The sequence below is a fragment of the Bombina bombina genome, chromosome 2 (genome assembly GCF_027579735.1).
Source record: "Bombina bombina isolate aBomBom1 chromosome 2, aBomBom1.pri, whole genome shotgun sequence".
Classification (NCBI taxonomy): Eukaryota; Metazoa; Chordata; class Amphibia; order Anura; family Bombinatoridae; genus Bombina; species Bombina bombina.
In genome coordinates this window covers 510,307,255-510,324,079 of record NC_069500.1, presented here as the reverse complement: position 1 = coordinate 510,324,079, position 16,825 = coordinate 510,307,255, and the positions used below count along the sequence as shown (strand labels likewise).

The window sequence follows — 16,825 nt, the reverse complement described above, 5'->3', positions numbered from 1 at the left end:
ATAAATTATCAGACGAATCCCTCGGAGTCTCAACCAGGCCACTACTGGTTTCAGTAACTTGGTGAAAATCCAAGGGGCTGAAGACAGGCCAAAGGGAAGACAAGTGAAATTCCAAAACTGGTCTTCCCAACGGAATGTCAAGAATTTGCAATGTTCTTGAGCGATTGGGACGGTTAGATAGGCGTCTGTAAGATCTAGCCGAACCAACCAATCGTTTCCTCTTAAGCATTCTCTTAATAAATGAATTCCCTCCATTTTGAAATGATGATATACGACAAAGGCATTTAAAGATTTTAGATTTATGACTGGCCTGAACTGATTGTTTTTCTTTTTTACTAAAAATAGGTTTCTTAGGTAAAAATCTTGGGGTTGAATAACTGGAAGAATTGCTTTTTTGGAAAAGAGAGTAGAAATTTCTCTCTTGACCAAAAGAGAGTCCTCCTGAGAAAAATGAATGGGATGAGGAAAACAGGTTTGAGTTGGGAGAGATATGAATTCTATGAGAATACCTGACACAGCTTGTAAGACCCAGGGGTCTGAAGTAATTGAAGCCCAATTTTGAGCAAACATGGCGAGTCTGCCACCAATTTTTTCTGGGAAAGAAAAGACATGGAGAGGAAGTAATGAACTTACCTGGAGCTTGTCTAGCTCTGGCTCTGGTCCTAAAACCTCTCTGAGTCCAGGGTCAACCTCTTGTCGGGAAGAAGGAGGAGATAGATGGTTCTGAATAACCTCTTTGAAATTGGGTCTGTAACTGATGTTGGTATTGGGTTTGTTGGGGATAGTAATGAGACCTGGATAAAAAGGATTGGCGGCCGGGAAAGCGGCCTCTGCCTCTCCTGGCCCTGTCAGAAAAACCCTGGTTAGGGTAGAAAATGTTCTTTACAGATGTCTTTACTTTGTTTAAATTAGTGAAAGTATTGACATATTGGCTTAAATCTTTTAAGTATGAGTCTCCAAACAAAAGACCCTTGTTGTCTGAAGCGATATTGCTTGAGGAAAAATCGGAAATTTTAGGATCTATTTTCCTCAAGATGTTACGTCTTCTTTCTCCAGACATTGCACAATTAGTATTTCCAATAAAACAGAGAAGTCTTTGGACCCATTCTCTGACTACATAGGGGTCCAAAGGACAATTCTCAGCTACACCTTGCTCAGATAATTCGAATAGTTTAGCGAGGGGTCCAACAGAATCTAAAAGTTTATCCTGGCAAATTTTCCAGGATCTATCTACTCCTTTTTTCAATTTATAACCTGGGGTGCTGATAAATTTTAGGATTTTGGGGTCAACCTCAGGGGTGATAGAGGCATTTTTTGGTAACAAGGGACCAGGACATTCAGCTTTCATTTTGTTACGGGTTTGTTTTTTCAGGGGTTTACGTAATTGATGGTCAATGAATTTGGCTAAATCAATGGGGGGACACCACTCAGGGGACCGGGGATGGTGTAACTCGTCAGGTTTAAACCTAGGGTTGCCCAAGCAATCTATAAAGTCCTCCTCGTTCTCACTGTAATCATAGGATTTTTTGGTTTTCTTTTTCAGTTTTTTGGCTGCAGGGGAGCCATCAGAATTATCCGATTCATTGAAATTATCTGAATTAATGTCAGTATATTCGTCACCATCTGAATCCTCAGATTCTGAAGATGGATTATCAGTAATGTTTTTTGTTTTAAATTTTAATTTTTTGCATACATAGGTATCCCCCGTTTGGTTACCCTCGGGGTGCAGGGTTTTACTGACAGCGGTTTTTCTTCCTTTGCTGTGAGGAATATTAGGCTCAGCTAAAAGCTGACGTGACTTTTCAATAAGTTTTTTACTTGCTTTATAGGCAATAGATGGGTTCTTTCTTTTTAAAGATATTTTTCTTTGTTTCTCTCCCATCAAAGAGGTCATTTTGTTAAATAAATTATCCATAGATGAATCTATCATAGATTGTACTGTATGTAAAGTTAATGGAGGTGATTTTGTTTGTGTTTCAGACATTGCTTATCAAATGTTTTAACAGGTAGCAATGTAAAAGTAAATATTAAAATATTTAAATAAATAAATATCTCCTTAAGAAATAACTATATACATATATTAATATTAGCTTCAATTAATAAAAGAATTTGTCCAAAATTTTTTGAAAACACAGCTGAGGTAAAAATAATAACTTGCAAACTAAAGTACTGAAAACGTTTGCTAAATAATTTGTTAAACAATTACAATGTAATATAAGATGCCAGAAGATGGCAGTATAGGGCTGTAAATAGTTTTAGTCTTGAAATATGGCAACCGAGTGGAACAGCAACAAAGTTACCACCTGGTTTGAGACTTCGGCTGACTGAGGGGAGAGAACTATCGCGTCAGCGATAATGGCCGGGAAGGGGATGGCCCACAAAATGGCCGAAAGCACAAAACCAAACAGGAGAGGGGAAAAATGAAAAGGTAAGATTAGGCAGAAAACGCTTTATGTAGATAGAAAACGAGCAAGCGAATGAATAAAGGTGACAAAGGGGGAAATTAAAACGGAAGATTAAAGCCACAAAAAATAAAAACAAAAAATGAGTAAGAAACAAATAGATGAAAAACGGAATTAGAAAAGGGATATAGAAAGCCAATAAATTAACTGAAAATTAGGCTAAAATAAGAATAAAACATATATAAATGCAATAACAATAGATAAAAAAAATTATTATTATAAGACTGCACCACTTATCTGAATTTGAGCAGCAAAAGAAAGAGGAAGAGTGTTAGCTAGATTCTCAGTTTATAGGCTATTCTCTGTGCTGATTGGTTGTTTTTTCTCTCATTATAATAAGCTTCTGGTAGCTGCTTATATTATGTATTATGTTATATTTATCTTATCAATGTTATTGTTCTTTAAAAGGCTGCATTGAGTAGTAAAGAAAGAGTAATGCATAAAATAGGAGTCTCTGGTCTTGTAATAAAATCCCAGTGAATCAGAATTGTTTTAAATACTCAGACCAACCCGTCTGGCACCAACAACCATGCCACGTTCAAAGTCACTTAAATCCCCTTTTTTCCCCATTCTGATGCTTGGTTTGAACTTCAGCAAGTAGTCTTCACCACGTCTAGATGCCTAAATGCATTGAGTTGCTGCCATGTGATTGATTGAATAATAATTTGTGTTACCAAGCAATTGAACAGGAGGCCTGTGAGTGTATATACAGTATATATATATATATATATATATATATATATATATATATATATATATATATATATATATATATATATATATATATATATCAAATAAACAAAGCAAATTTAATAAAAGATAGCATTACATGTGCGTTCCATGGGAGCTACTTTAATTACAATGAGGAAACTTTGCAGGGAGTTGAACATCTTCGCACATAGGGGTCAATTTATTAAATGTTGAGCTGATATAATTTGCTGTAGCGAATCATGTCCACCTGACATCGCTAAATGCTGACAGTGTATGCACAAGCATTTCTTGTAAAATGCTTGTGCAATGTCGCCTCCTGCATATTCGCGGCTAATTGGTCGCTAGCAGGGGATGTCAATCATCCTGATCGGATTTTAATGATTGCAGTCCACCATCAAAAAGGTGGCAGACAAGTTAAGGAGCATCGGTCTTACGACTGCTGCTTCTTAGTTTATGTTAGCGGCAAACCGGAAACTTTAGGCACAGAAAGCAGCATTCGCTGCTTATTAAATGTCCCCCATAATATATCTTGCCACTCTTTCATTGGCGGAATCAGCATCTTAAAGAAATATACTTACTTTGTAATTTTGATCGCAAATAGATTATTTAACATTTAGGACAACATAATTTGTTTTCAGATTTTTAAACTACACATGAAATTGTCAGTAAGCATCTAAATATATGCCTCTTCTATGTTGCTGAAATTTGCATTCATCTGCAAAGTTTTTAAAAGATTCTAAGTAGCAATGAAGTAATAAAAAGTAGCTTAAAGGGAAACGAAACGCAATTTTTTTTCTTTTATGACATAGAAAGAGCATGCAAATTTAAACTTAAATGATCAAATTTGCTTCATTCTCTTGATATCCTTCATGAATAGCACATCTAATCAGACTCAGTAGCTGCTGATTGGTGGTTGCACCCATGTGCATTGCTATTTTTTCAACAAAAGATATCTGAAGAATGAAGTAAATTAAATAATAAAAGTAAATTGGAGTCTTTTTTTAAAATTGTATTCTCTATCTGAATCATGAAAGACATTGTTTGACTTTTAAGTCCCTTTAAATCATCCTTGGTAAATTTACACATTGTTAAGAAGTTCACCTTTAAGGAAACATAAAAATAAATATGGCCTAGCATACCAGCAAGGAAACAGAAAAATAGATTTTTAATTTAAAAACATTATACAACTTTTGTTTTACCTTTGCTTGACCATCTTTGCACATTTCTTATCTATAGGAAATATCTAGTTAGTGAAAATCTGTTGTAGTCAAGTTAAATTTATAATTATTATAAATTACATTTATGGGGAGGATCACACAATAGATCTCTGTGATGGAAGAAGCCCTGGGAGACTGCACAAGCAAGAAGAGTTTATTGAATAGATAGGGGCTGAATTATAAAGCTCCGAATGGAGCTTGATGCCCCTGTTTCCGCACAAGTGTTCAGGCTCACCAGATACAGCAGTTATCAAGAAGGGGTCTAAAGACCGCTCCTCCATAACTTGTCCGCCTGCTCTAAGACTGCGGACATCAATCTGCCCGATCCTATATGATCAGGCTGATTGACATCCCCTGCTAGCGGCAATTGGCTGCGAATCCGCAGGGGGCGGCATTGCACAAGCAATTCACTAGAACTGCTTGTGCAAAAATAAATGCAGACAGCTGCATTTATCGATGTGCGGCAGACATGATACGCTTCATCGTATCATGTCCGCTCGCATTTTAATAAATCTGCCCCATAGGTTCTATTTATTAATTTGACTCTGGCATTTGTGAGATATAAACTGTTACATTGGGGACATTATTATATATTTTTATAAAAACTGTATAGGTATTAAGAATTTGTTGTTTGGACTCTCCACAAAAATATCTGAGATTTACAGTATATGTATATTTTGTGCACTGTTTGTAGGATTTTTGTTACATATATGAATATGATTATTCTCTCTTTCCATAGGATGGTGACAAGTTGACCTCACCAGGACTACAGGATAAATGCTAAAGAGGAAAAAAAATGTACAAGTGTATTAAGAGGAAGAACTTTCTACTAACAGAAATTCACTTAATAATAACAACATTATTGACTGAACCAAATGATACAACTATATAAAAAACAAGCAAATGACTCAGCCCTGGAAGAATCGGTGTAAATGATCTGTTTTGTATTCAGTGACTTGGAATACACTAAAGGACCAGCTTTTCCCCTACATACAATTTTTTCCCCCTGAATCTCTAGGCTGCCAGAGTGGCCAGATAAGGAATGTGCAGGGAATTAGGGCTAGATGTGTATCTTATAAGACACCAGTAGCTCAGGCTGACTTCCAACAGGTGATAATAACAGAGAACCACAAGCTGTCATACTTGGCACTCTAGACATTGGGGATCAAGCAAGTTATGGTAGTTAGCAACAGGTAGAAAGATCCTATATGTTGTATAGAAAATGCTACAGTATTGTAGTATTGGGATAGCAGCTACCCCAACCACCATTTACTCTTAACTGCTAGGACCCCCAGACTCCCACTGCGAATACCACATAACAAAAGTTAATTCCTGAGTCCCCAAGGCAAGAAACAATTAGTCACAATTAGTCCTTACTACACATCCTTTAAATAATGTTCCTCCAAAAATAAAGATTACCCATAGAAAGACATTGCTTTTTTCCTTTTAATAATGGTGAGGGGCTTTAAAAAGCTTAAACTTGTTTATATGTATTTATATATTTTTCCTTAGTGGGCATGGCATTTAGAATGGGAAATTTCTGACCCAAATTGCTACTGCTATATGGAGAAAACAAGCATCTTTACTTCTATACAAAGAATGGTGGCACTGTTATTTGTATAGAGGATTTATTTTAACAGATTGGGATCTAGCTTTCAGAGTTCTGTACACCCATTGTTTAAATGTACATACGTGTAATGTTTTAGCAGCCATTATTCTCTACTAATTGTTATCTTAATTTGAGCAAACATTTTAAGGGCCAGTCAACTCCAGAACTTTTATTGTTTAAAAGATAGATATTCCCTTTATTACCCATTGCTCAGTTTTACATGACCAACACAGTTACTGTATATTAATATACTTCTTAACTCTGTGATTACCTTGTATCTAAGCCTCTGCAGACTGCCCCCTTATTTCAGTTATTTTGACAGACTTGCATTTTAGCCAATCAGTGCCCTCTCATAAGTAACTCTACAGACGTGAGTACAATATTATCTATATGGCCCACATGAACTAACACCCTCTAGCTGTGAAAAACTGTCAAATGCATTGAGATAATGGGCTTCCTTCAAGAGCTTAGAAATTAGCATATAAGCCTACCTAGATTTAGCTTTCAACAAAGAATACCAAGAGAACAAAGCAAATTTGAAGATAAATGTGAATCTGAAAGCTGTTTCATATTGCATGCCCTATCTGAGTAATGAAAGTTTAATTTGACTAGACTGTCCCTTTAAGTCATAAACTTTTTAAAGAAAAAGTATTGCTCATTTATACTATTCAGCTTATTATATTATCATTATCTGTCATTAGATTACTCTATTGCAGTGGTGGCTATCCTTGGTACCACAGATGTTTTGAAACTACATTTACCATTATGCTTAGGCACTCTGCAGTGAACGTTAGGGGTGCACAGGTTACCCATCACTGCTCTACAGTATATGAATGTTTACATTATCTTATTACCAAGAACCAGAGTGTCACACATTTTTACAAATACATAATTATTGTTCTATTGATCTATCATTGCATCTTATAGCACCTCACAAATATATTTACTCAGAGTGTGACATGTGTAAAGGGATCTCATGTGTTTTTTATTATCAAAAATTATGTACTGGTTTACTCAATTCATATTTCCATGCGTTATAAGATACTGTGCTACAAATATAATACTGTTACATATAGTAATATTTTTAGGTTGCAAAGACATTTATTTTTAAAGAAAAAAATAGTCTGTTATGAAATTTAGTTTGTTTTATTGGAACTCTTTGTTTAAAAGCATACATAGGTAGGGTCAAATATTGATCTGTCGATGCTTTGAATATTGGGACCTGAATACTGAAAAAAAGGGCTGAACCCTCCAGCACTGTAAGATCGTATTTCTGTATCTGAAGGAGAGGAAAGCTAAGTGCAATATAGCACTGCATAATTTTACAGTTCAGTTACATTTACACTTTGTGTTTTGTATTTTATATTACTGTACACTTCAGATTGGGTACTTTCAGTATTATTACATTTAAGCTTTGCACTTTCTATTTTCTATTTTAATACATTAAGATTTAGATCCAGCAATTGTTTTAAAAATTCTGATTATGTTTTGAAAGTGTATGTGCTACTTTAACAAATTAAGATCATTCATTCTTTTTATATTTCTGTGGGGTTATGTTTTTTTTTTTTTACAAATTACATTGTGCTTTGTATTTTCTCTATTTTAAAAAACAAAAATTCTTGTGAAATTCTGCTTTTCAAACATGCTGTCCTCACTGAATTATCTCGTCAGCTGTTTGCAGGTGAAGTTTGCTCAACATTCACAGTACACTTATTTAACTGACAGAAAGTAATATATACTAAAATATAGACAAAGGCAAGTTACATTTTAATGAAAACATTTCAGTTTAATTTGTATTTGCAGCAAACTGAGACCCCAACATCGCGGCCACCTACATACAGTTATTAATCCCTAATCTGCTGCCCCCAACATCGCCACCACCTACATACATTTTTTAACCCCTAATTTGCCGCCCCCAACATCGCCGCCACTTACATACAGTTATTAACCCCTAATCTGCCGCCCCAACATCGCCGCCACCTACATACAGTTATTAACCCCTAATCTTCTGCCCCCAACATCGCAGCCACCTACATACAGTTATTAACCCCTTAGCTGCCGAGCCCAATATCGCTGCCACCTACATACAGTTATTAACCCCTAATCTGCCACCCCCATCACCGCCACCTACATAAAACTATTAACCCCTAATCTGCCGCTCCTGATGTCACCACCACTATACTAAAGTTATTAACCCCTAAACCTCTGGCCTTCCACATTACTACCACTAAATAAATTAATTAACCCTGAACCCTAACGTAACCCTAAGCCTAACCCTAACACCCACTAACTTTAACATAATAAATATATATTATATAAATTAAATTTACAATTATTAACTAAATAAACCTATTAACCCCTAAACCACCAGCCCCCCCCCCCACATCGCAACAAGCTAAATTAAACTATATTAACTCCTAAACCTAATCATACCCCTAAACCTAACCCCCTAACTTTATCATAATTAAAATAGAGCTAAACTAAAGTTACAATTATTAACTAAATAATACCTATTTAAAACTAAATACATACGTACCTGTGAAATAAAACCTAAGCTAGCTACAATATAACTAATAGTCATATTGTAGCTAGCTTAGGTTTTATTTTTATAAAATAAAACTTCAAGTGTATAATATGTACAAGTGCTCTCCCTAATTATCCCTCAGATCCCCACCTACTGCAGCCCCACCCATCACAAAAAATCCTCACTAACCTACAACTATTTGACTTATGCAACCTTAGTTAACTGGAACCATACTAGAGCCACATACTCATATTAACCCACATCATGTTGGACCATGCCAAAACCACACGATATGGCCAAAAGTAAGGAGACACGCCTACTAATTATTAAATTCAGGTGTTAAAGCCACACTCATGGATTACAAGTGCATACAATCCATCACAAAGCCACTAAATCTCCATAGAGAAACATTTGCATTTACAAGGGATCGTTCTGAAGAGCTCAGTGACTTTAAATGTGGCACTGTCATAGATGCTCTTTTGCCACAAGTCAGCTTGTGAAATATATGTCCTGCTAGATCTGCCCAGGTCAACTGTAAGTGTTATTAATGTGAAATGGAGGCATCTAAGAAAAACAGCCCAGCCACAAAGTGGTAAAACATGCAAACTCACAGAGAGCAGTTGCAAAAACTCTGCACGCGGTCTGACATTTTTGCATTTGGGGTTGCCCAGCTATTACAAGTTGAGAAATAACTTATTTTAATATGAGTGTAATTGTACTTTGTAATGTATTTTTGAAGTGTTTCGTAAAACTTTTATGTTGTGCAAAGCTGTTAACTACAGCTCTTCAAGCGTGGAAATGGCTGTGGCGTAAAAGCGCAATCGCCTTTTTTCAAGACCTGTAATACCTGCGCAATGGAAATTAATTGTGAAAAGACCTCATTGCACGGGGAAATGTCCTAACACGCTACTTGTACTCTTGCTGAGAATGGGGTTACGGAATGCTGAAGCGTGTAGCACATAAAAATCACCTAGCGTCTGTTGCCTCACTCACTACAGAGTTCCAAACAAGAGATGTGCATTCAGCTTTAGACAAATACAAATTCACTCAAATTTATGCCAAAGTCCTCCAATACACAGCCAAATACATTGCTGGGCGAAATTGACATAAAACAGATGATTGCTTGGTAAAATTAAATCATTGCTTCCATTTAGCGCAAAAAAGGTCAACAGGGGGGGGCTATATTGTTTGACTAATCAATTCCTTTGTTTTAATGATGTCCAGGGAGTCTTATCATTCATATTTACATTATCCCCTATCCAATCCTGCCATAGTATTACTAATGATTGATGTTAGGGACAGCCAATAAGACACTAAATGCTGGATTTTATTCACACAGTGTTGTCCAATCACTCATAGGGACTGATTTATCATATGTCTATCCGACATGATCCGCTCAGTGGATCATGTCCGACAGACATCGCTGAATGCCGACAGCATTTAACATTGCACAAGCAGTTCCAATGCTGCCTCCTGCAGATTCGCAGACAATCGGCTGCTAGTAGGGGGTGCCAATCGTATCTGATCTCGTTGATTGTTGTCTGCCGCTCAGAGGCAGCGGACCAGTTAAGGAGCAGTTGTCTTAAGACCACTGCTTCTTAACTGCTGTTTCTAGTGAGCCTGAAGGCTTGCGTGGAAACAGATGTATTAGGCACCTTACTGTGCTTAATAATTCTGCCCCATTGACTCAAATTCTATCAACCAATTTTATGTTCTGTAAGAATTTAAAGATAGGTTATTTTAATTGTTCCAATTCTATACTGTATATTTATGTTAAAATTAGCTGTATATATTTGTAGACTATAGTAAAGAATTTAAATGCAATATTCATTCAAAACTAATGCCCACGTTAACAAAAATCAGCTGAACCGAATGGGAAGAAAATTATGCCTGTAAACATCTCTGTTGCAAACATCAGCACAAGAACTGTGTATGCTTTATTAAATGTGTTTTCATGATTGATCAACTGTACACAAGCCTCACATAAACCATTGGACTCTGGAGCAGTTGAAACTTGTTTATAGTGATGAATCATACTTCACTATATGCCAGTCTGATAGAAGAATCTGAGTGTAGGTATTGTGCACAATGTAAGGAGGAGGGATAATGGTCTGTTTTATAGGGTTTGGACTGTTTTACAGGGTATTGGCTAGGCCCCTTAATTTTAGTAAAGGGTCATCTTGATGCTACAGGATACAAATACATTTTAGACAATTTGGTGCTTCCAACTTTGTGACAGAAGTTTGTGGAAGGCCTTTTCCAGCATGACTGTACTCCTGTGGACAAAGTGGGGTCCATAAAGACATGGTTTGATGAGTTGAGTGTGAAGGAACATGAGTGGTCTGCACAGAGCTCTGCTCACTTATTTTGAGCTAGACCTTCTCATCCAACATAAGTGCCTGACCTCACAAATTCTCTTTTGGCTGAACAGACACAAATTACCAAAGACACACTACAAACTATTGCAAAACCCTTCCCACTTTTGAACACAAATATGGCACTAACTTATAAAAATGTGTGTTACAAGGAAGCATAATTATGTCATTATATTAAACCCTTTGTACAACCTCATCTTGAATATGTAATATATTATTGACACTTCTTAAAAAAAGATGACATTTCAGATTTTACAAATGTTAGAGAAGAAAATAATAACATCAATTTCAAATCATGCAAACATTGAATGATGCTTTAACAAACAATAGAAATAAATATTGTAAAAAAAAATTGCCAAAATTTGATCATTTAGCAATAGAAAGATGGTGCATAAATTGCCCATCCTCATAGCATACAATACGCATTCAGATGGTTTAGCTGTGGCGCTGCTGGAAATGGATTACAATAGGTTCCTATGAAAGTTGCAATTGCGTAATTCTATTTTATGAAGATGTCAGTAATGTTAGCTACAAACATGACAGTTTAAGCCTGACTTTAAATCAAATTAAAATACAAACGAAAAACACTCCTTTTATAGATATTGGTGTCCTACTATGACTGTTAAAGTATACCTATCTTGTCAATATATATATATATATATATATATATATATATATATATATATATATATATATATATATAACATTCATATGGTTAATCAGTGTTGAGAATGGATTTTGATTACAATAGGTGACTGTCACACATTATTTCCTTTGCACAGTAATCAAAAGGATTAGATGAATATAGTTTTACTGTTACCTTAAGAGGTGTGAATTGGCTATTGTATCAGTCAGTTTTGGGAGACCCCCAAGTTTCTATTTCGAGAACAGGTACTTAAAGGGACAGTTTACTCAAAAATGTTCTCCCCTTTAATTTGTTCCCAATGATCCACTTTTCCTGCCAGAGTGTATGAAAGTATTTCCTTTACCCTTATATAGGCATTTGAAATTGTTTTAGCCTGTGGTATCCCCACGTATTCTGAAAGTTTCTGGCCTTAGGTCCAAGCTATAAATAAACTCTGTAAACACAACCTGCAGAATAAGTTAAACTCCAAGTGGGGACTAGAAGAAATAAGGTAATACAATGTTAAGTTTCCATTATTCTCTTAAAGTATTGGTCTTTGGTTTATGGACAGATGTACAGTATCACACAAAAGTGAGTACACGCCTCACATTTTTGTAAATATTTTATTATATCTTTTCATGTGACACTGAAGAAATTACACTTTGCTACAATGTAAAGTAGTGAGTGTATAGCCTATATAACAATGTACATTTGCTGTCCCCTCAAAATTACTCAACACACAGCCATTAATAGCTAAACCGTTGGCAACAAAAGTGAGTACACCCCTAAGTGAAAATGTCCAAATTGGGACCAATTAGCCATTTTCCCTCCCCAGTGTCATGTGACTCATTAGTGTTACAAGGTCTCAGGTGTGAATGGAGAGCAGGTGTGGTAAATTTGGTGTTATTGCTCTCACACTCTCTCATACTGGTCACTGGAAGTTCAACATGGCACCTCATGGCAAATAACTCTCTGAGAATCTGAAATTTTTTTTTGTTGCTTTACATAAATATGGCCTAGGCTATAAGAAGATTGCCAAGACCCTGAAACTGAGCTGCAGCACGGTGGGCAAGACAATACAGCGGTTTCACAGGACAGGTTCCACTCAGAACAGGCCTCACCATGGTTGACCAAAGAAGTTGAGTGCACATGCTCAGTGTCATATCCAGAAATTGTCTTTGGGAAATGTATGTATGAGTGCTGCCAGTATTGCTGCAGAGGTTGAAGGGGTGGGGGGGTCAGCCTGTCAGTGCTCAGACCATACACCGCACACTGCATCAAAATGGTCTGCATGGCTGTCGTCCCAGAAGGAAGCCTCTGCTAAAGATGATGCGCAAGAAAGCCTGCAAACAGTTTTCTGAAGACAAGCAGACTAAGGACATGGATTACTGGAACCATGTCCTGTGGTCTGATGAGACCAAGATAAACTTATTTGGTTCAGATGGTGTCAAGCGTGTGTGGCAGCAACCAGGTGAGGAGTACAAAGACAAGTGTGTCTTGCCTACAGTCAAGCATGGTGGTGGGAGTGTCAAGGTCTGGGCCTACATGAGTGTTGCCGGCACTGGGGAGCTACAGTTCATTGAGGGAACCATAAATGCCAACATGTACTGTGACATACTGAAGCAGAGCATGATCCCCTCCCTTTGGAGACTGGGCCGCAGGGCAGTATTCCAACATGATAACAACTACAAACACACCTCCAAGACGACGACTGCCTTGCTAAAGAAGCTGAGGGTAAAGGTGATGGACTGGCCAAGCATGTCTCCAGACCTAAACCCTATTGAGCATCTGTGGGGCATCCTCAAACAGAAGGTGAGGGAGCCCAAGGTCTCTAACATCCACCAGCTCCGTGATGCTGTCATGGAGGAGTAGAAGAGGACTCCAGTGGCAACCTGTGAAGCTCTAGTGAACTCCATGCCCAAGAGGGTTAAGGCAGTGCTGGAAAATAATGGTGGCCACACAAAGTATTGACACTTTGGGCCCAATTTGGACATTTCCACTTAGAGGTGTTCTCACTTCTGTTGCCAATGGTTTAGACATTAATGGCTGTGTGTTGAGTTATTTTGAGGAGACATCAAATTTACACTGTTATACAGGCTTTAGACTCACTACTTTACATTGTAGCAAAGTGTAATTTCTTCAGTGTTGTCACATGAAAAGATATAATAAAATATTTACAAAAATGTGAGGGGTGTACTCACTTTTCTAAGATACTGTAAGATAAAGAAGCATGTATATGTACACAATGTGAAAAAGTAATGAGATCTGATTATACCTATAAGCCCAACCCATTTTATTAGGTTTGCAACTTCAAAACACTACTACACATTTGAAGTTCAGACTAAGTGCTATTGCATTGTCTTTTTATCATTCAAATCTACTGTATTTACTGGTCCTTTAAACTATAGATTGTAACTGACACTCTATGGATTTGTTTTGAATAACTAAATACAATTTATACAATAATTTAAACATTGTCACTCACACAAAATATAACTGTTCATGAATATATTATTTTGATCACTGAAATACATCAATAATTAAAAAGTAGAGTCTGTCAAAATAAATTGACTCAGTAAATGGAACTATTTTTTTCTATTTCTAACAACAGTAAAAACATAAATTAAAAAAATCATTAATAAATCTCAGAGAGACTGGAAGCATGTATATGTACACAATGTGATAAAGTAATGAGATCTGATTATACCTATAAGCCCAACCCATTTTATTAGGTTTGCAACTTCAAAACACAAAACCAGCTAATTAATATACACAAATATTCCTTAAAGAGCTCATTTTCATACATTTTATACTCTGCAGTTGGTACAAAAAGTTATTGGAAACATATTAAGAGAAAAACAATTTTACAGTATAATGTCTCTTTTTTTTGTAGCCATTTTGGAAGCTTTTCTGTTGAATAGCTGTTCACTGCTGCAGGCTTTTAACAAGTTAATTGAATTTGTATTGTGATCACATGAGAATCACATAAAACAATTTGGCAGGAAAGCAAAAAGCCATTTTAAAGCAAAAACATTGATAGATTATAATTGATCCCTGTGTTTAGATCTGGATGTGAATGAGAAACACCAACATTATAGTATATGGTCTAAAATATTTGAACATCAGTCCATATGTTCCAAAAAGATCCCTCCCTTTCTTGACTTAGAAAGTAAATCAAGTTCAGTCAATAACACATAGTTTAATAAATCTGTCAATAGGGTAAAAAATGACGATTAGATAATTAGAGATAAAGGTGGATAGATAGATAAATAGATAGATAGATAGACAGGCAGAAAGAGGAAGATAGATAGATAGATGATAGATAGAGAGATAGATGATAGATAGATAGATAGATAGATAGATGGATAGATTATAGATAGATAGAAAGAAGATATATGATAGATAGATAAATAGATAGATAGATGATAGATAGATAGATAGATAGATAGATAGATAGATAGATAGATAGGTAGGTAGATAGATAGATAGATAGATAGATAGGTAGATAGATAGATAGATAGATAGATAGATAGATAGATAGATAGATAGATAGATAGATAGATAGATAGATAGATAGATAGACATAAAATAATTAAGTGAGAGCAGGAAAAACAAATGCTGTTTATGTGTTTTGTTTTTTGTGTTTGTTTTAGTAACATTTAGTTAGAGCTGTTGTAACTCAGAAACACAACTGTATTATATATTTTTGTTTTAAATAATTTTTATTTCCAAAATAATCACAAGGAGTAGAGGGAAACAGAATCTAAAAGGGAGGAAAACAGGGGCAAGGTGAGAACAAGTAAAGTACAAGTTTATAAATTGCAATACCCAGACCCAAACCCGGTTGAAGGAGTTACAGATGTTGACTCAATATAGTAAGGGGGGGGGGGAATTAGAGGTTGCTCTGCCAAAAGGGGGTAAAGATAGACAGAGAACAAAAATAGTACATTAAAGTAGGGATGTGCATTCATGCAATTTGAGCTTATCCGAATGCCAAAGAAGGGGGCCGCAAGCTGCATTCGGCAATTTTAAGAGACGGATTTATTTTTGTGAAAGTACAACACACTAAGATCTTTGCAAATCCAGATAATAGTGTGTTGCGCTTTCACAATAAGAAAAATCCAGATCTGAAAATTGCCAAATGCAGCTTGGAGCCAGCATCTTTAGCATTCTTATCAGCCTGATTTTTCATGAATGCACATCCCTAGCCAAAAGAAGTATTGACACTAAGTAGCATTTTATATTGATGTGCAAAATGTAATTGGTACTGTAAATACTAATTCGTACTGTAAAGGGACCATTTGTACTATAGTAGAATATTCTTAAAGGGACACAAATCCAAATTAAACTTTCATGATTCAGATAGAGCCTACAATAGTAAACAACTTTCCAATTTACTGCCATTAACATATTTATATTTACCCTTTTTGAGTCACCAGCTCTTTCAGAGCGTGTGCAAGACTTCACAGGATATATATATATATATATATATATATATATATATATATATATATTTTTATATATATATATATATATATATACATTTTTGATTGGCTGATGGCTGTCACGTGATATAGGATGAGTGGAAATAGACATAACTATTGTCAGAAATAAATCTACTACACATTTGAAGTTCAGACTAAGTGCTATTGCATTGTCTTTTTATCATTCAAATCTACTGTATTTACTGGTCCTTTAAAATATAGATTGTAACTGACACTATGGATTTATTTTGAATAACTAAATACAATTAATACAATACTTTAAACATTGTCACTCACACAAAATATAACTGTTCATGAATATATTATTTTGATCACTGAAATACATCAATAATTAAAAAGTAGAGTCTGTCAAAATAAATTGACTCAGTAAATGGAACTATTTTTTTCTATTTCTAACAACAGTAAAAACATAAATAAAAAAAATCATTAATAAATCTCAGAGAGACTGGCAGCACACTGGTGTTCTCCTCTAGAGAGAATTATATTAATTACTTTAATGAGACTTTGCCAAGTTGAATTATAGAGCAACCTGCAATACAGTAATTAAATGTATGAGTCTTGGTTGTATTTCTTTTATTTAATAAATATCTATCATCTATCTATCTATCTATCTATCTATCTATCTATCTATCTATCTAACTATCATCTATCTATCTATATATATAATCTATCTGTCTATCTATCTATCTATCTATCTATCTATCTATCTATCTATCTATCTATCTATCTATCTATCTATCTATCTATCATCTATCTATATATCTATATTTCTATCTCCCTATCTATCATAAACATAA

General features: G+C 35.5%; 1 protein-coding gene across 1 annotated transcript in view; it reads left to right on the top strand.

Moving 5' to 3' along the window:
- The window catches only part of TARM1 (T cell-interacting, activating receptor on myeloid cells 1), a 109,451-nt gene extending 101,914 nt beyond the window's left edge, over positions 1-7,537 (top strand). The window contains exon 8 of the mRNA XM_053702275.1: positions 5,130-7,537. Within this exon, the coding sequence (XP_053558250.1) occupies positions 5,130-5,174 (45 nt within the window). The 3' untranslated portion in view covers positions 5,175-7,537. The remainder of the gene's footprint in view (positions 1-5,129) is intronic.
- The last annotated feature ends 9,288 nt before the right edge of the window (positions 7,538-16,825 follow it).